This window comes from Phaethon aethereus (assembly GCF_964289735.1).
Source record: "Phaethon aethereus genome assembly, chromosome: 15".
NCBI lineage: Eukaryota > Metazoa > Chordata > Aves > Phaethontiformes > Phaethontidae > Phaethon > Phaethon aethereus.
In genome coordinates, this window is record NC_138591.1 from 9301724 (window position 1) to 9321716 (window position 19993).

The window sequence follows — 19993 nt, forward strand, 5'->3', positions numbered from 1 at the left end:
TTTTCTTCAACCCCCTCCCCACCCCGCCTTTCCTTTGAGTGTCAGTTATGGCTTATTTTGCTCCCATTACGTTCACTGGAACTGGCATTTTACCCCACGTCTCCACTGTGGCAAGATCCTGGCTCCTTTTGCGTTAAAACTCCATGAAATCCGGACATTTTATAAATGAGGAAGCTTCCTGGATTCTTGATCTAGCTCCATTTACAGAATTACCGCCCTGTTTGCAGTGAGATCAAACAGGAACACCTCTGTGGTCTAACTTCGAAAGGCAAAGCTGGGCGTTTAAGCCACCAGGCGCTCGCCGAGGCTCGCCGAGGCTCGCCGAGGCTCGCCGAGGCTCGCCGAGGCTCGCCGAGGCTCGCCGAGGCTCGCCGAGGCTCGCCGAGGCTCGCCGAGGCTCGCCGAGGCTCGCCGAGGCTCGCCGAGGCTCGCCGAGGCTCGCCGAGGCTCGCCGAGGCTCGCCGAGGCTCGCCGAGGCCAGCAGGTGGCAGCACCAGAACAGCCGGGGCGCTCGCAGGGGCTGGCGCAGGTGCCGCCAGGACGTGAATGTGCGTTTGTTTTGGGAGACATGGACAGTCCACAACAGGCCGCAATATTTTTCGCCAAACACGCCAATAAAGGGGAAGGCCACGGTTGGCACGATTCTCAGCAGCGTTCAGAAAAAAAAGCCTTTACACCTCAGTGTAGGCGTGAAACCAGCAGATATCAAAAAGAGTATTTATAAATCAAGCCCGTTTGAAACATAAGCACATGCAAGCATGGCACAGTTACACCAGCTGATACCTTTAACATTTCGAGGAGGGAACAGGACGTAAAAAATCTGTATGTGCATTTTAGGTGATCGCAACATTTTCCTCGCAGCAGCCCTGGACAAGGCTGTGTGCACAGCTTGGAGCACAACCGCCTCCTGTGAAGACAGGCATGTGCTTGCAGCACGACTGCTTGCCATGACCAAGACAACCTTTATAGCAAAAGCTAAGAAAACATTTATTTTGCTTGTTTAGACACACACGGTACTTACCAGAATGGCTGCATCTTGTTTAAAATCTAAAGGAATACAAGAACTGCTTGAGTGGCTCAATCAGAACTAGGATGTGTGATTTAAGGGAAAAATGAGAACCCACGATGGGTAGAGAGAGGTTTTCCCTACTGTAGAGCTGTCAGCCTAAGAAACCCCAGCGCACTCACCGTCATCCACAACTGATCACTAGAAAGAAGCTCTAGGTTTTCAAGCAGAAGTTGCCAGTTTTGGCCAGGGTCACCAGCTCCCCAACACATGCAGTTGTAAGGAAATGTCCTCATGCCAGAAACAGAAAGCCACAAATCATTTGCCTAATCAAATTTATTTTAACCCAACTGGGATTTTGTCTGAGCAAAGGCCAAGTATAAACTTTTTTAATTGAAATGGTTTGGCCGGTTTGAGAGGTACCTAGCTAGCTAGAGCCTCAGGGAGTGTATAACAATAACTCAATAAACCAGAGATACGCTGATTTAAATACCTATCTCTGGCAGTTTTCCTTGTGAAATGAGGATTTGAAAGTGTGCAAATTCCCAGTCATAAGAATTTTAATCACATGTGCCTGATGTCACAGACTATGTTGATCCAAATTGTGTTTTAATCGAATTCTCTCAGCTGCATTAGTTTCTAAAACTTGTCCATGTTTCTCTACAGTTTAAAGTAAGTGGTTACGCATTACTAGTGTGATACGGAAATGTGTTGAGAAAACAAATTAATATCACATTGACTGCATTGTAAATCTTGCCTGCATTGCTACTCTCTTGTCCTGGTGTTGAGAGCTGTGACTGGTAAGTGGAGAAGACTCGCTGCCTTTCCATACGGCGTATGTCAAGACAAGTGATGGGGTGAACTGCAGGACAGGTTGTATTTATTATCAAACGGCCAAAGAGTTATTAGTAGGTGCAATGCCGTAAAAGGTGTGTTCTTACCTTGGCTTGTCCAACCCAAGTTGAAAAACAGGTATAATTTGGATCTGAACACAGATGTGACATCCAACACTATGGCTGCTTACCCACACTATCCATCCTGAGAGCACCTTTCTTTTGTGCCATGGATATGAGTTCTTCTGGATTACATTTCTCCTTAATGTTTCAATAATTCTTTCTTTCTCTCTCCTCCATGCATCTGTCTCCTTCCTGCCATGCATCTTTTGCTTCATATTGATTTGAAGACTCTTTCCTTCTTTCATTTCCCCTTCTCCCCTTGTCCTTGCTAACCACATTTGGCCACTCAGACCCATTTAAGAGAGTACTGTGGCGAGCGGACTCTGCCTCTGGCAGTGCTAGGCACAACGCGTGAAACCTCGGCAGTTACAGAGAAATCATCTTGCAGTGGTCACACAAATCTCGCCGTCTCCTTGATGCTGCCAACCAATGGGAGCACCAGGATTTGTATCCTGACCTGAGAAAAAGCAGGGCAAGTATTAGGCAAACTAATCAGGCTGCAGGGATTTGTGTAATGAAAAGTACCTCTGCTTGCGGGTCAGAAACGGTGTAAATCAACCACACACCGTTGGCTGGGGCAAATCCACCCGGTAGCTCTTTATTCTCTTCTGTCACATTCATAATTGGGACATCTGAACATCCAGGAAGCGATACCACAGCCTGGTCACCCTACGACGAAGGCGCATGGCTCGTCTCAGGGTATTCTTTCAGAGCTGGTTTATAGACTGCACAGCACACAGGAGGGCTGGCTTCATCTGCGCCCTGCAGCCCTGCCTCTGCCTGGGGCCCCTGCGTGCTCCCCACTGCAAACAACAGTAACGCAGACTTAATGATCGCTGTCATTTCCATGTGCCTACCGCTGATCTCTTAATGAAATATTCTATGCAAATTGTGCTGGCACAAGCACCGTTCCATGCTGGCAGGAGCCGCAAAATCAGTCTGGCAAGTGAAAAGGTGCTGCAGGACCTGCCGTACAATAGGAGGGCTGTTGGTGAAATACTGTTTGACAGTTTTTCTGCCTGCTCCTGCAGTAAGCATGACACCTTCCAGGCTTCCTGGAGGGAAAGAAGAGAATAGAGAGTGAAAATTGCCTTTATCTCAGGTTGGGACACAGAAGAAATTCTGAAATAAGGATGACAGTCTGTGGCAATACGGATTTGGCATTCGTTGATGGGTGAGTGCTATCCACTGAGCGCTGCTGTAACACGCTCACTCTCTGCTGTCAAATCCTGCTAGCAGCGCTGCTGCAGAAGAGAAATCATTGTGGACATGCCGCATCACACAAGCACTCTGCTTACCTATTGTCACAAGCAGGAAGCCAAATATTAAGAAAGAAAAACTAAAAATCGATTAAACGATCAACTGTGTGTTGTAGAAAATAGAAAAATTACTGAAAAGTGGTGGGTGTTTTAAGTTGAGCATAGTACATGCCCAGTGTGAACTAAAGACAAACTGATAAATATGTATATGTTGATCTTTCAGAGATGAACAAAAGCATTGAGTTTACATCTTTTTAAGTCATTGGCTATGAGAAGTACTGCATGGCATAAGCAGAGTTCTCTAAATTTCACTTTTACTTTGGCCTTGCGCACCTCGCCCCTTCGCCAGCCTCCTCCGAGCAGTGCTCACGTGCAGGCAGCCGCTGGCTGCAGCCGCTGCAGGCTCCCAGAAGTGTAGGAGCTGGGAGCACCATGCAAAATCAGGGGATTCACATGGTCCGCCTGGGTCATAGAACCTACTCCCTCCTCCTACCAGCTCTCTCAAAGTGAGGAAATGCTGAAGTTGCTGCCGAGTTAGTGGCTGACTGACGGAAATACTTTTTCCCTCAATAAAAGCGTATTTTCAGAGCATATTTTCAAAGCCAGATACTAAAAAAAAGTAATGCAATGGGAGATGTAATTTAGTCCAGCTACTCTACAAAGTCCTCCTCTAATTTCTTTGATGATTTGGTGCTCTGTCCTACACATTTTCATGGTAGCTAACACTAAAAACTGCTTCAGCAGGACAGAAACCAGCCTTATTCGCTAATGATCCACTAGTAATGGCTGAGAGGGGCATTATCTTCCCTGTTCTATCAGTAAAAGGCAAATGGGGGAGGCCATTTCCTTTACCCGTACCAGGGGTTGTGTTAGAGACACAGAGAAAGAAGGGAACAATGACCGAGATTTGCATTTGCTGAAGGGCTCAGTACATTGCTCTGTTGTGAGTGGGCCAAGACCTTCAGCACATGAATTCTTGTGATTCATCCTTCCCTCTGGTCCACCTCTCTGTATCCAGCATGGTACAGAGAACTCTATGTGTTTATTTATACACAAAAAGGTCTTTGCTTGTTAGTGTCGTATCTGGGTGCTTGGCTCAGGCTCCCAAGCCGGAGGGGGGGGACAGACTGATCTGGTGAATCAGTACTTTTTACACGCCTGCCAGACTGCAGAGTGACCTTGGGCAGTTTACAGCTGCTTCACCTCTCACCACCTCAGTTTCTGTAAAATTATCCTGTTTTACTTTGAATAGCACGTAGATATCGACTGATGCAAGGGCACGGTATTATTGCTTACATGTGACTCAAACAGAGCCAATGCCTAAAATCCAGAATCAGCAAGGCAGAGAAATTGAGAGAGAAAAGAGCAGAAATGTGAAATTGTTCCTCTGCTTCAGCTGTTCTCCCCCCATTGCCCTGCCTAAACAGAGGCAATTACAGCCCAACCGCACCATCCGATTTCCTCCATCTCGGCTGCACTGAGAAGTTCAGGTGGCCCCCCAAGGCACAGTAAGTGACATCTAAATAAATCCACACAGGTTAGGATGAGCCTGTTTAAAGGTTACAGCTCTTCTGTACTGAGGGATGCATGTTTCAGAGCAGACATTTCCCTTTGGAAGGGTCTGGACACGGAAACCTGGCAAGGAGAGCGGCGCGCTGCCCGCGCTCAGGAAGGACAGGCGTCAGTTGCTCCCCGCTGATAACGCCACGTTAACTGTAGCTGCCCAGTTTCTCGTTAGGTTTAAGGGAAAGCATGAAACCACGGATGCACGATACAGCGTAGCTGCCAGTCACAGAGGCCCCACACAAACGTACTCTAACCAGCTGAAGAGGCAAGCAAGTTCCTGCTGTTCATGAACCTCGCAGGCTGAAGCTGGCTTTCCCTGCTACAGGTAACTCTTCCTGAAGTGTGCAGGAAGGCCTGTCCCGTGCATGAGGGTTACAGATGCCTCAGAGTTGGGCTGTGGAGAAGCTGGAAAGCAGGAGATGAGCCGCGCGTTGGAGGGCGGGAGGCAGATACCAAATGGTTCCCGGCATCGCCGTTGCAGGGCCTCATGCGCTCACAGGGCCTGCTCCTGAATTTTGCAGCATAAACGGGCTGTAAAATGTCGCTCGCACAATAAAGAGGCTCTTAACATTTTTCTCTTCTCTTTAGCGGCTAAGGCAGCAGCAGGTTGGACGCTCGCATTCGGGGCAGCTTTGGTGAACGTATCCAGCCCATTGCGAAATCCCCGCTGTCACAGGGCTGCAAAACGTCCCACGGCTGAAGTCCCCACGCCGGCCGTAGGTGTGCCTGCGCAGCCGACGTGCCCGGAGGCGCGTTCCGAGCCCGCACTTGCCGCCACTCCTCTCGCCCTCACCGTGCGGCCGGGAGCGCGCAGGAATGCCGGCCCGCGTGCCTGCTCCGCGCCCCCGCGCTCCCGCCTTCACGTCACCTTGTAGCAGCACGTAGGGCTGCGAACGTTCCTGTGTCCGAGGGTGCAAGCCCACGCGTGCCGCGCTGCACACGCAGCCCCGTGCCCGCGCGTGTGCGCGCACCCTTGCCGCGTGGATGCCCGCCGCTGCCTCCCCCGGGGCTGCGGGACGCCCCGGTGCGGGCCGGGCCGGGCTGGGGCGGGGCGGTGGGAGGGGGCTGGCCGCGGGGCCGGAGCGCGGCGGGGGCAGAGCGCGGCGGGCACCGCAGCGCTCCGCACCGCTCCGCTCGCCGCGCAGCGGGGCCAAGCGCTCCATGAGCCGCCGCCGCCGCGGGGGGGGTCGGCGCTGCGCTCGCTCCCCGCCGCGGAGCCGCCGCGCCGGCGGTGCCGGGATGTGAGTTGCGGCGCGCTGGGGACAGAGCTGCCCGCCGCCCGCGGCCGCAGCAGCCAGCGGGTGAGTGAGCGGGCGGGCGGCGGCGGGGCCGGCTCGGCGGGGCCCCGGGCAGCGCGGCGGGCGGGGGCACGGCGCGGCTCCGCGCGCTGCCCGCGGAACGAGCCCGGCGGCCGGCAGCAGGCAGCAGGCGGGACAGAGGAGCCCGGGCGGGGGATTAGGCGGGATATAGGACAGGGCGGGGGGGCTGGAGCAGGGGGCCGCGGGGAAGAAGACTGGCGAGGGGGACAGAGGAGTTCGGGGACAGGATGGGGAGGGAGAGACTGGAAGAAGAAGCCGAGGAGAGAAACGAGCGGAGGGACAAAAGAGAGGCGGCTGGGGCGGGGGAGACACCGTACGGGGGGCGGGGGGGAGGAGGAGGCTGCAGGCGGATTAAGGGGAGACCGGGGAGGAGGCAGCTGCGTACCGGCCTGCGGGGAGGGGGCTGCTTGGCCCCGCACCCGCGCTCGTACGCGGGGTAGTGGCAGCAAAGCCAGGCGCCTTTGCGCCCCTCCGCCGCGCAGTGCTGCGCGGCAGCGCACCGGCAGCGGGGGGGCCGGGGCCGCCTGCGGGCCCCGCTGCTGCCGGCGGGTCCCGGGCCGGCGGGCGCTGGGAGCCCGGGCGCTTCCCCTGCGGTTAACAGGCAGCGCCGTCTCTGTATCGGCTCTCCCCGGAGCCGAGCAGCGGCAGGATTTAGCAGTTAGGTGAACCCTTTGTTTACACCTTTATCCCAAGGCTAACAGGATTCCCCGCCTGCTCAACCTCAACACCTAAGTGGGTTATCACCGCTACGGAACCGAGTATCGGTTTGCCGGTGGTGTTTGCCACTTACCAGCAGTGAATATCGGTGTCGAGGTGCTCTCTCGCTGCATCAGAAGAAATCAGGTGAAGGAAACCCATCTGTCATGAGGCTGTGGCATGCACAGAAACAGTCTGAGAATTAGCAAAGAAAAGAAAAACACTGATTGCTATCATCGATTGCTATCAGTAGTGTAATGAACATGAGGCATTATAGTCGGAAGTATCTAGGCACAGGCGATATACAGAATCTGACCGAAGGGAATTGTGAGCACTTAGAACATTAGAAAGATCATTTAATATTATATTCAGCATTGCAAGGTGTTTCTAAATGAAAACAGTACTTTTTCTACATGTCCTTTTTGGAGAGGAGTCTTGCTTTCTGTAACTGTGAGGCTGTACGTAGCATGGTGTGTATTATTCTAATGCAGAGGGTGTCTAAATCACTGCCGTATCTTTTGCATACAAAGCACAATTGCACTATTAATTATTATTCTGGAAATACATCTCGTGAGCAGTCTGATCTCGGCTCGGTGGCTGCTGCTCTGTTAGCAGTCCTGAAGCTCATTCTTCAGATCTGATCGAAAGGAGCTGGCAGAGATCCCACGTTGTGATTAATTCCTCACTCACTAGCATCTCTCCACAACACTTCGTGGCGGGGGCGGTTTTTTGGAAATTGTGCAGTGAACCAGTCTTCTGCCCATGTGTGGCGGACCAGGTTACTGTTTGCGCTACTATTGCTTCTATTTACGAGATCGCTTTTCTCCTCTGTGATTGGATGCATCTTCCTGTACCAGTTGATTAACATTAGGACTCTGAAAAGGGGAACAGATATTACACCTAACCATGACTAGCCTAACCTTAAATCTTTGCATGGTTACAGATTTATTCTTTATAAATATATTCTCGAGCAGCATACAGCAGTATCTTTTTGACCAGATAGGAGATACTTGCAGTCTTTGGTCAGAAGACTTTAGCTATTGAAAGCCTCATTAATTTTTAACCATGACAACTTTTTGATGACAACTGTGAGATTTTCTGGTTCTGCTTAGTTGCTTGTAATTGTACGTCATACCCCCTGGGGCAGCTTTGTGTCTGCCATTTCTGTAGTGATTCTACACCAGACAATGTAGGGAACTTCACTCTGCTGAAAACAGTGGAGTTATTACTGTTGTCATTGAGAGTAGATTTTGGACCAAAAATTGAGGACTGGATTTGCAAGCTGTACTGCTCATTGTTTGCTGCTTTTGTGTGAAATGTCTATGGCTTATTGATTCATTTTAAGTGCTTGTGATTGCTCTGGGTTCAGGTCTGTTGGCTTAACTACTGGTAATGAAATAGAGTTTTGGAGGGGGATCTGGGAACAAGAAAATCTCAAGTCGATTTCCTTCTGTATGAACAGTTCCATCCAACTAGGCGGGGGATATATCGGTGCCACTTACTATATCTGTGCTGGAATGTTTCTGTGACATTTGTATTACGATTGCTGTAGCTCTCTGGTAATAGCAGAAGTGAAGCGCCAGTCAAAATAGAGCGTTATTGTTACTACCGTGAGGTTGCATAACTTTGCCAAGAGCTAATCTAGACATAAATATAACAATACTATAAAAAATACTATTCCTCTGCAGTTACTGATTTAGGTAACTACTGGGCATAATGTGCAGACAGAAGATTTTACTATAAAATCTCGAGAGACACAGGACTCTGCCCTTCTACCCACAGCACAGGCTTGAGGAAGACACTGTTTTAATAAAAAGCCCATATTGATATACTTCTCTTTTCCAAAACATATTTTTCTGACAAAAAGCCTTCCTAGTTTTCCCTTAAGTTTATTGAATCTATGGTTTCAACTAAAGCTGTGGCATTCCCTTGCCAAACGTGTAATGGCAGTGTTTCCCTGGTCTGTACAGCTGAGTTCAGTGCTGAGTACCAGTGCTAGGCAGGGGATTTTGGCTGGTATCATCACAGGGCTTGATTATTAACATTGCCAGTATTTACCTAGTCTGGCAGAAATACGTAGTAAGCGGGTTGCAAACATGGCTATATGATAGCAGCCGTGAGGAAAAGATTCCTTGTTTGGAGGTTTCGAGCCTGTTTGCAAGCTTTGGTGTGGACAGGATCTACTGTTGGGCGAGACTTACTGACACTGGTAGGAATGTGATTTCACGCCAAGAATACCTGTCAGCAGTCCTAGAGATTTCTTGGTCAATACTATAGCAATCTAGGAGCTTTCTAAGAGAACCACTGTTTATCTCCATCAGCTCTCCCAAAAGTAATTTCATAAATGGAAGTACCTTGGGAAAACTCCTCTTGAGTTGAACACCTCAGCATTTCTGAATATATATTTTGTCTGAAATCTCAATATATTTTGTCACAGCTTAATTCCCCCTTGCAAAAGAAACTACTTCTTCGTGGCAGGGGAAATACTCAAAATTCATTAACCCTCCCTTCCCCCCTCCCAAACACTTCCAAATAGGAAGAGGAAACAAATGATGGGCTGACAATATGACTGCTTACCCATGCAGCACAATCTCCATGGAAACAGACTGTCCTAGAATAGCTCAATCACATGAGGGTTACATGACATGAATAAAGTAACCAGAAAACTGGAAGAAATCTTAGAACTGGAGATACTTGCACTTAATTCATTACCCTCCAAGTCTCTGGAGCTAATAAACAAAGCTACTATTGAAACCAATTTAGTACATGCATATCATAATTCGTAGGTGATAGGATGGTGGAAAATTAACATGACCCTCACTTAAAGGCTGTTTATTATTTACGGTTTGGGAGACATTTAGAATGCATTTTTAATAATTTTCCACACGACCTCCTGCTGCTTGAAATTGGTGCCAGTGGTTTGCAGTATTGCCTTAGTAGATCCTAGTGGATGTCCTCCCTTTGTATCGGCAGGCACTGACCATTTCACACTTAGGACATTCTGGATGTTCTAAAGAGTAAATGCACTAGTTGAAGCACTATTGCCTGTGCATAGAAGGAATTGCAAAATTACCTTCAGAATGTTTCCTTCTAGTTAATTATGTACTCATAGGGCAAGGAGATTTATTGAGCGTAACCATATTCAATACGAAAATGAATATATTTCACTGATGATTAGTTTTCTGTCTGTAAAGTCAGTGTTTTTAACATGAGTGTTGCGACAGAGTCATTGAGAAACCTGTTATACAAATCAGATATAAACAAATAAATATTCTACCAATTCACCATGAAGTAAATTACAGCTAGGTAGAAAAAAAAAATCATTAGCCATTAGCTGCAGGTCATTGCATCATTAGAACACTGTAGCCTTTTCAATAGTGCAAGGATACTGTAACTTCTATGGGCGGGCAAAGATCATCGATTACCTTTTTCATGTTTGCCCAATCCCAGATCACATTATTTGTCACAGCTTCCACTTCTGAGATGAAGTTTTGCAATAAGCTTTTTTGTCTGTTGTATGAATGAAGACCATAAAGTCACTACGCATTTATATTAGCACATTTGCTGCCTTGGTGCCTCTAACAGGAAACAGCTTAATTTCCATCATCTGTCTCCTGCCACATGCCGAAAACGGGCATTGGTCATTACTCAGTGGAAGGGCAATGAACAGTAGTTTGAAGATTGACATCTACCAGCTTTAACTTTGATCAACTTACAGACGACTGTAACGCACGGGAAGAAAACCCGCAGTTCTCAGCTGTAAGAGTCTATGTAAATAGACTACGTAGGCTATGTAAATAGTTTTTGTATTGGTTATGACTGATCATGTTCAATACAACAACATTGCACCATTACTTTAAGCCATTTTCAACTCTCATTAAACTTTTAAATATTTTCATTAAATGCAGTTATGATTTATGCAGTATCTTTAGATGGGTAGTCAGTCAGGGCTGTTTGGCTAACTTACAGAAGAACCACCAATAGTTTCTCTGTTTCTCGCTTTCTGTCTTAAACACATCACGTGAGCTACAGGACCAACGTTATTGCCTGTTTATATGGTGCTTTTCTTCTGTACAGTCATACCATCCGAACGGAAGTCTTACTCTGAGCATTTCATGCAAGTGAAGGTTAACAGCATCAGGTTTCGTATCTGGTACACGTAGCGTTTACTTCAGACTGCCCTTACAGGGCAGCTATCGCTGGGGCGGACTCTTCATTTAGCGGTTACATTTTTAACAATCATCTCCTTTGCCCTGCTTTGCTTAATAAAAGCAAATGCCATAACATATACCTTTTTAAAGCACCTAACCCATGTTCTTCCTAAAACTTAAGCTGGGACCCGTCCAGGCTTTTGGTCCTGAGGGCAGAGTGGGATGTGCTTGTTCACTGCCTGGATTGGGGAAAGTGATGCTCTGTTTTTTGTTGTTTCTTTCCTTTGAATGGCTTTGGACTTGCTAAGCAGCACAATGAGTCATTCATTTTTGATTAGTTGATTGATGACACTGCATGTGTGCACCACTGTCACAGAATATGGGATTTCTTTAGCTGACCATTCCCATTTGCAAAGGCAATCTAATACCTGGGCTTTGGAAGAGGATGAAAGGAGTGCATATTATAACTGCCTATTGACCAAGCTTGAAAACAAGATCTTCCTTTTAAAAAAAAGCACACTGTTTCTTTTCCTGGAACTGCTCTATCCTTTAAAAAAAAAAAAAAAAAAAAAAAAAGTGGTTTTGACTCTGCCTTTATTCCAGTAAAAGGTGCCAGGCCGTGAAACAGGCTAATTCTGATACAACTTAACACTTGCATGAGGCCCAGAGCAATGTACACATGCTTGGAGCACCTGAATTTGAACAATAACGTACTGTAGATAATGTATTATTTTGCAACGGGATACATAATTTCTTCTGGTTGTGTTTTAGGATATTTGCAGGGGCAGTATTTGGAAATGTTGTTTTCAATCTGTGCAAAGACAGAAGTGAGTCAGTTTGCATTCTGAGTACAACAGACAAGCGCAGCTTTCTGGGAGGGCAGCAAAGGGGACTAGGGGTAGGCTATGCCAGCTGCAAATCCAGTGCAAAAAACCAGTAAACATGTGTTGCCGAAACAAGCTGTGCTTCCAATTGCTGTGAAATCATCCAAAGTGAACTGTAGCTAAACAAACAAATATTTTGTTGTCTTGGACAGAAAAATGAAAACCTACCCAGCTGTTGGTTTCTTCCTCCTCTTTGTGATCAGCTATGGCTCTTCTGAAAACTCAAGTACGTCTAGAGGGTGCGGACTGGATCTTCTTCCTCAGTATGTTTACCTGTGCGACCTGGATGCCATTTGGGGAATAGTGGTGGAGGCAGTTGCGGGCGCAGGTGTGCTGACCACGTTGCTGCTGATGCTGATTTTGCTGGTGAGGCTGCCCTTCATCAAGGACAAAGAGAAGAAGAGCCCGCTGGGAATGCACTTCCTCTTTCTTTTTGGGACTCTCGGACTGTTTGGGCTGACGTTTGCTTTCATCATACAAGAAGATGAAATGGTGTGCTCTACCCGAAGATTTCTATGGGGAGTTATCTTTGCCTTGTGCTTCTCGTGCTTGCTAGCTCAAGCCTGGAGACTTCGTAGACTAGTTCGACATGGGAAGAGTCCATCTGGCTGGCATCTAGCTGGTGTGGCAATCTGCCTGATGCTCGTTCAGGTCATTATTGCAACCGAGTGGTTAATACTGACAATTGTCAGAGATAACAAGTTGGCCTGCAGCTACGAACCAATGGATTTTGCTATGGCTTTGATTTACGTTATGTTCCTGATGGTATTCACCATGGGATTTTCTCTTTTCACTCTCTGTGGAAAGTTTAAGAAATGGAAGAAAAACGGAGTATGCCTCATTATAACACTTTTTTTTTCCATTCTGATTTGGGTAGCCTGGATGACTATGTACCTCTTTGGTAATGCTGAGCTAAAGAGAAGAGACAAGTGGAGTGATCCCACTCTTGCTATTGCACTGGTGTCCAGTGGTTGGGTGTTTGTTATTTTTCATGCCATCCCAGAGGTCCACTGTACCATCCTTCCATCACAGCAGGAAAACACTCCCAATTATTTCGATACTTCACAGCCAAGGATGCGTGAAACTGCTTTTGAGGAAGATATACAGCTTCCTCGGAGCTACATGGAAAATAAAGCCTTTTCAATGGATGAGCATAATGCAGGTAAGAATTCACTATAGAGGACTATATCTTTCTGTACTAGTCAAGGAAATGATCTGTATGAGACATTTTTTAGGTGTTCAAAACAAAGGTCATTACAAATACCATACTTTTTCACACTGTGTGTTCTACCCTTTTAGAATTTTCATTAACATGTCACCTAGTGGGAGAAAATAATAAAAAAACCCCCACACAATTAAGAAAATACATATTCGGTTACAATTATTCTTCTGCGTGTTGGTTTTTCATTGAAAAACTGAACAATTTCAAATGCAAAGCCAACACTGAAAGCCAAAAAAATTCACTGAGGGGAAAAATAGCCTCTATTTTAAAATGGTTTAAATGCAATTTTTTGTCATTATCAGTTAACAACATTTAATATGAAATATTTTCCAAAAACCCAGGAAAAAAATCAAGTGATCTATGTTACAAAATGCTCAGCCTCTTGAGCAGCAAAGTAATTATTATTAATTATATTTTCATTGAAGTCGGATTTAATGCCACTTTGTGACACTGGAGGGGGGGAAACGCAAAGCGGCATATAGACAAGTTCAAAGACAGTCTTTGTTCTGACAGCTTTGACATCTGAACAGAGTATGCATAGGTAGAGGTTTCCAGGTAATGGTTGCTTTCCTTGTCATACCTGTTTGGTGACATAGAACAATGTGTGATGACACATTACTAAAATCTGCAATTAAAATGGTTTTGAGTAGTTACTGAAAGGGCCAGCAACAACTCTTAGCTTAGGAGATCCAAACCATTGCTGAACATCTAACTCGTATCAGAAAATACATAGGGATGCTTATCTGCGCGGCGAAGGGAAGCGCGAGCCCGGGGTGTTCTGCGGTGCAGGTTGTGGTCTGGTGCTGTCCCCCAGTCGGATGAAGGATTTCAGTACGAGTCCAACTGCTTTTTACTCCCTGCGATTGAGAAGAGGACTTCGGTATCCCAGCCAATAGTTGCCACGTGGCTTTGGCAGCCCCCAAAAGAAGGCTTGGGGCACGTTGTCCAGGCACTTCACCTTCCTGTTGATCTTTATGTATCTTTGATTTCCTCTGGGTTTGATGTTTCCTCTGGGTATAGACCAGATACGGAGGAAGACAGCACTCTTGTTTGTCACAGTGTCAGGTCAGGAGGGCATTTTTCTTCTAAGTGTTTCAGCAGGAACTTTAAAGGTCTCCTAGTATGAAAGTTTTGAACAGAAGGAGTTAAGATCCTGTGAGTGTATACCAAGCGCAGTGGTAAAACAAACAAAAAATTGCATGGATAAAAGAATGGTTGTTTATTGCTAATGTTCCAGAGTAGCAGAGGCAGCTTCATGACGGACTGTAAAAGCGCTCATCTTTTTTTGCTGTCCTCCATTCCCCGTTAAATTAATTTCATAGTAAGGTAACTGCAGGGACTTCGGTGGAGCTATTTCTGACTCAGGAAGATCTAAGAACAAAATTGGATCTTTCACTCTGTCTTATTCCCATTCATGCATACATTTTAGAAAGAACAGGAAGTTCCTTTTCAATCTAATTATTTAGTGATTAAGTTTTTTAGTGAAATGGATAGACGTATGACAGCTATAAAATCATTATAGGATCTATTATAGTGCAATATATGTTCTGTTTCAATCTATCTGAATTTTATGCAGTACAACACAAAATAGATTTCCTTGTCTGATGCCCTTATTAATATTTATCATAATAAATGCAAGTCATTCCTATTCCTATGGCATGTGGGAGAGGGATTCATGCATTTTTAATAAATCAAAACAGATTCATTATTCCTTTGCAGTGGTTCTTTAAGTAAAGACTTATGACAGCAGGGTTTGGAGAGAAAACTTACTGGTATGGTAGAGGCTTAAAGTAAACACAGGTAATAATACTCAAGTCACGTACTATGGCTACTGAAGTGTTGGTTTAAGTCAGATCACTGTACTGATGGTTGTCAGTGGCTGAGCACCTGGAATCTATTAGCAATTGGCTCTCTGCAGGTATGTAGAGAATGCTCTCTCTCATTCATTTAATTAACCTCAATTCAAGAATTCATCATTAAGCACTCATGATAACCGGAAAACACCTCTTAGTTCCCTGACTGTAATATTTGTTTTAGTAAGTAGTTAGCTTTAAATAGAAAACATGCTTGGATAAACATATTTTCCATTAATTCTTGTTATTTCCATTAATACTTGTATAAAGTAATTTAGTAATTTTGCTCTTTTTTCTTTCTCTTTTTAAAGACTTTAAGCAGCATTTTATGAATCTGAACAACCTTTAAACAATAGGCTCAAGCAAGCATACATTCTCCTAGTTTCTCGCTTTCTTAGCAAAATGTAGCTCCAAGTTATATGTACCAGTAAGAGCTGTTCTATTCCAGTAATATCATTAAGCATTAATAAAGCAAAACTATTTTAAAGTCAGTTATTTAAACATCATTTAAACAACATGCTAATCTGGGATTTTAATGTTCATATGATAGGTGAGTTGAGGTATCTACTTAAAAGAGTTATTTTCATACCTGTTGTCTTGCAAAAATGTTAGTAAAGTATTTAGAAACCCTGGAAAAAGGCAATTTGGATGGGTTCTCAGTGCTCTCTGGAGATGCAGTGCGTACTAGTAGGGCAACTTCTGTAAGGCAAAGCGAATTTGCCTTCTACGTGAAAAATCTAAATATGAAATGTAGAGTGCTACAGCTGTCAAGAAACGCAAGCCTAAGCAGCTCTGGTACTCAACTGATTTCATTTAATAACTTTTAATACTACAAGTCACCCTTGGAGCCAATGCCTAAAACCAAAGATAAATAAAACTTAAAATAACGTGTTAAAAGGAGACTTTGACATGACATTAGCTCAAATCTTCTTGGCACTATTTTTTTTAACCTATACATCCTCTATGCAAGTAGATGTATTTAATAGTAATGGAAAAAGTACAAGAAAAAAATGGTAAAATGGGTATGAGAAAAAATTCCAAAATTAGTATTTTTTCCACAAGCTTTATCTCTTGATTCTCATGTTAAAAGAATTTTAGAGTTATTGCAATAATAGGGAAGGAGGATTTAGCGATCTGTAATCAAATTTACTGGCTGTTTAAGATAACTTTGAAATGACAATGGAAATTTTCTGTAAATATTTTCTGTAAATACTTTAACGATAGTATGCATTATAAAGAGGTTTTTTTCTTTATGTGTATTAGCAAATACCAGTGCAATCATTTAACACACAATAAGAATCCAAACTACAAAGAAAGAATACTACTGACCCTGAGATGGTTAAATATGAAATAAAAAATACATAATTCTAGTATAGGCATTTTCATCTTTTGTTCTTCCAGTGTTCTGCAAAAATATCTAATTTTAAAATACAGAGCAAGTGAGGGTCTGTGCGTATCTGAAGTCAACAACTGAGCATTTGCAGGGCTGGATTTCCAAGTATCTGTGCTAAATCACTACTGTTCCTCCTATCTGTGCACAACTCCCAAAGAGAGGAGTAGCAGTGGCTGGGGGACAGCATATGGCAGTAGGATCCATTTAAATCTTGTTCCACGCAGTGCAACTGTATTAAATCCTGGCTTCATTAAAGTCTATGCTGAATTTCTTGTAAAATTCAGCTTGTTCATGATTTCAGCCAGAGAGTGCAGAATTGTAATTTGAATTAACTCTAAGACAAATTCTTGCCCCAGGTGCCTGAACTAGGCATGTTTCTGTTTACCAACTCACAGATGAGTATTGCCTGTTGTAACCACGCAAGTCGCATGGATCAATGAGCTCTCTTCCCTGGCCACAGCTGAATTCAGTGAACGTTATTTACCCCCAAAGCAAAAAGAGAGTTTGTACGTGCCAACCCCTGGACTGGTTTAGAGAGAAAGAAGCATATCCCCAACTGTGCGTATCTCTCATTCAGAATATACATCTTGAAACCAAGCTTGTGCTAAAATTAACGGAGAGATTGATGTATTTTGGGTATAAATGTTCTGAAGGACAATCAGTATCTTCTCTTTTGCTTCAGTCAGTTGCCATGTTTAAGCTATTCAAAAGCAGTATTTACTTCATATTTCTAGTTTCTCAGAGTAAATATAATCTGAAACATCTGGAAAATCCTTATACGCTAGTCATGCTGAAGTAATGCTCAGGGGGGTTGTGAGCATGCTCACTGGCTCGAGCAATGTTTTGGATCCTTGTCCTCTGAATTTGATAGAAAGCAAAATGTGATATCACTTTACTTAACCCCACAGTATCCAGACCAGTACAGTAAGCACTTTGCAAAATATACCGTGCAAGATACGTCAAAGGTTCAGTGATTGAAAACATTTGGATCCTATTGGAATGAGATGAAGCAAACTTCAAAAATTTGGTTGCAAACAGTTAATTTTATGTAAAACTGATTCTTCTGTGATCCATCCCTAACTATGTAAGAAAAACTGCTGTTCAAAAGCAACGTGAAAACTGGTATGGCAGCGTAAAAGTTAAAATCAATGGCAAAGTTCCCAGTAACTAAACTGGAAGCAAGGTATTTTTATGATTTCAAAGGAGATGCATTAATTGTGTTCCTAAGAACGATCTCTCTTTTCTAAACACAGCACTAAGAACGGCAGGATTTCGAAACGGCAGTTTGGGAAGCCGACCTAGTGCTCCTTTTAGAAGCAATGTTTATCAGCCAACTGAGATGGCAGTTGTGCTAAATGGTGGGACTGTAAGTATCAAAATGTGATGATTTAAGAAATCTTTGACATGCACTGATATATACAACCACTGCTAACTGAAAAACCTTATGCTTTTAGCTTATTCACAGCAGGGGGAAAAACTATAGATGAAAATTTGGGCAGCGAGTATGCATGTAATGCTTCCCTTCCCTCTAGAAAAGATGTAATTACAAAGTATTTTGCATTTCTTTACTTGGCCGTTCATGTTTTGCAGTGTAGCTTGAGTGAACCAAGTTCTTGGTGAGACTACATATTTAATGGCCCTTTCAAATTAAATTTGTGTTAAGGTATTTAACATAACTATCAAGTGACACAATTTCTAACCTGATTTTTTTTCAAGATACTGTGAGTCACACAAATGTTTACAGACCAATACATTACTTCAAATAAGAATCACTGTTGCAGATAGTGGTGGTCTCTCACATATCTTTCATTTTCCTGTAAAATGCATGTGGTTCTTTGTAACTGAGTTACAGATGTTTACGTCTCTGGGAAAGGGATTCATCAAAGAGGAATATAGAATATTTTAATGTGAATAGCATTGATTTTTCTTTCCTAGACTATAGTTTGGCATGCCATTCTTTGATGGACCTGTTTTTCTGCAGCCTGGTGGTTGTAAGAATGGCTTAGTGATCTGATGCCAAACAGACTTTCTAAACGTTTTTCATATGATGTGTAATTTGTACTTGAAGACATTTCATATAGCAGGCGTACTGTTGAAAAAGAAGAATTTTCATCCCCACATTTTTCATGCATACCTACATGCTTCTTAAAAATCTACCCATGAGCCAGTTTACACTCATGTGAGTTGAGTTTTCTTTATTTTGAATCATGAGCTGATTCCATAACTCAACCTCTACATTTAAAACCAAATAATGCAATCTGATTGCAGGTCCCTTTTTGTTTTTAAATAAGTAAAGTTTTGGTTGATTTTAGTGAACAAAAGGGACTAGATACAAGGATTCTCCCGTGTGGGTAAGACAGTGGGAAACATATCAACTTGAATAAAATGAAAAGGCTTGTGCTTTGCTGTCAGTAATGAAGAGCATCCTTCTGATGTTTGGATTTATCTATGCCTACGTTTTCTGATACTAGAATATGCAGCTTTGGGGGAAAGGCAGTTTAAGGATGAGAAGCTAGAGAATTTGGTTTGGGTTTGGGTTTTTTTTGTTTGCTTTGTTTTGAGGTGGATACAAGCTTACTGGAGAACATCAGATAGTAAAATGAGAGATTAATGTGTGTATATATAGTCATGGTTTTTACAGAGAGTTAAATGTACTGTATGGGTGGAAGATGAGTTTCCTTGTATCACTTTGCTCTGGAAATACTGTCTGGAAAGTTGTCATGTACATATAGCATGGTAACACTGGTTTTTGAACAGACTAGATCTCTCAGTTATGGGTTTATTATCCTTATTTCCAGATACCAACTGCTCCGCCAAGTTACACTGGACGACACCTCTGGTGAAAGGCTGTAGGCTGTAGAGAATAAGCATCCTTGTTGCAGATGTTGTTCCCTGGCAGTGTGTCTTTGAGGGAGGAATCCATAAGAGTACCAGAACAAAGCAACAAAACATCCAGGAGCTTTCGAAATCCCACAGAGGATTTTGTCTAAATGTGAACACCATTGAATGGAAAAGATAATTGCAAAAACAAAATTGTAAAACTGAAGCTGAATCTAATTCAAAATAGAAGTAGGCACACCTTAAATTGGAAGAGGGGGATTCTGAAATGTAAGATATTCTCTTGTCTGTAACTAGTGCGCGAGGCAAGCCTGTTTTTGTTGGTTGCCAGTTGCTTGCAAAATACCCTCCTCACCTAAGCTGAATTCATGTTGCCACAAGAGATTGCCACTACAGTGTGAAAACGTGCAGGATTTCTTTCCATATTGCTCCTTTTCCCTTCATTTCAAACGTCATGAAAAGTCCCTTGTTTGCTTCATTGCCTAGCTGTTCAGTGAAGTCACGTAGCACCATGTGTAGTCAAGCATTGTCACTCGGTGGCAGCTAAATTACCATTACGCTGTAGCCTGATACTCTCCTCCTTAAAAAGCTGGTGTAGGAAATGCAGTTCTGGAGGGATGAAAGCTCTGTGCATGTTTCACGCGAGTTATGGAGCTTCCTGAAGCAGAGGGAAAAAGCGTAGGTCCAGCTCTCCTTGGCCGCGTGGGATCAATTCCCCGTTATTTCAGCCTCAACCCCAGGTGTGAGGAAAGAGCCATGTGCTCGCACGTTCTCCTACAGACGAAGCCATTAAGCGAAACTTTGGAGGGACATATTTTTGCAAAGACTTAGCTGGAGCGAGAACGTGCCT

The 19993-nt window shown here is 44.1% G+C and overlaps 1 protein-coding gene across 1 annotated transcript; it reads left to right on the forward strand.

Moving 5' to 3' along the window:
* Positions 1-10944: 10944 nt before the first annotated feature.
* On the forward strand, positions 10945-19148 carry GPRC5B (G protein-coupled receptor class C group 5 member B; the record flags this gene model as incomplete). The annotated part of the gene is made up of 3 exons (XM_082006499.1): positions 10945-12999; positions 17559-17671; positions 19104-19148. The coding sequence occupies exons 1-3, from the start codon at positions 11994-11996 to the stop codon at positions 19146-19148; spliced, it is 1164 nt and encodes a 387-aa protein (XP_081862625.1). The 5' UTR covers positions 10945-11993.
* Between the last annotated feature and the right edge of the window lie 845 nt (positions 19149-19993).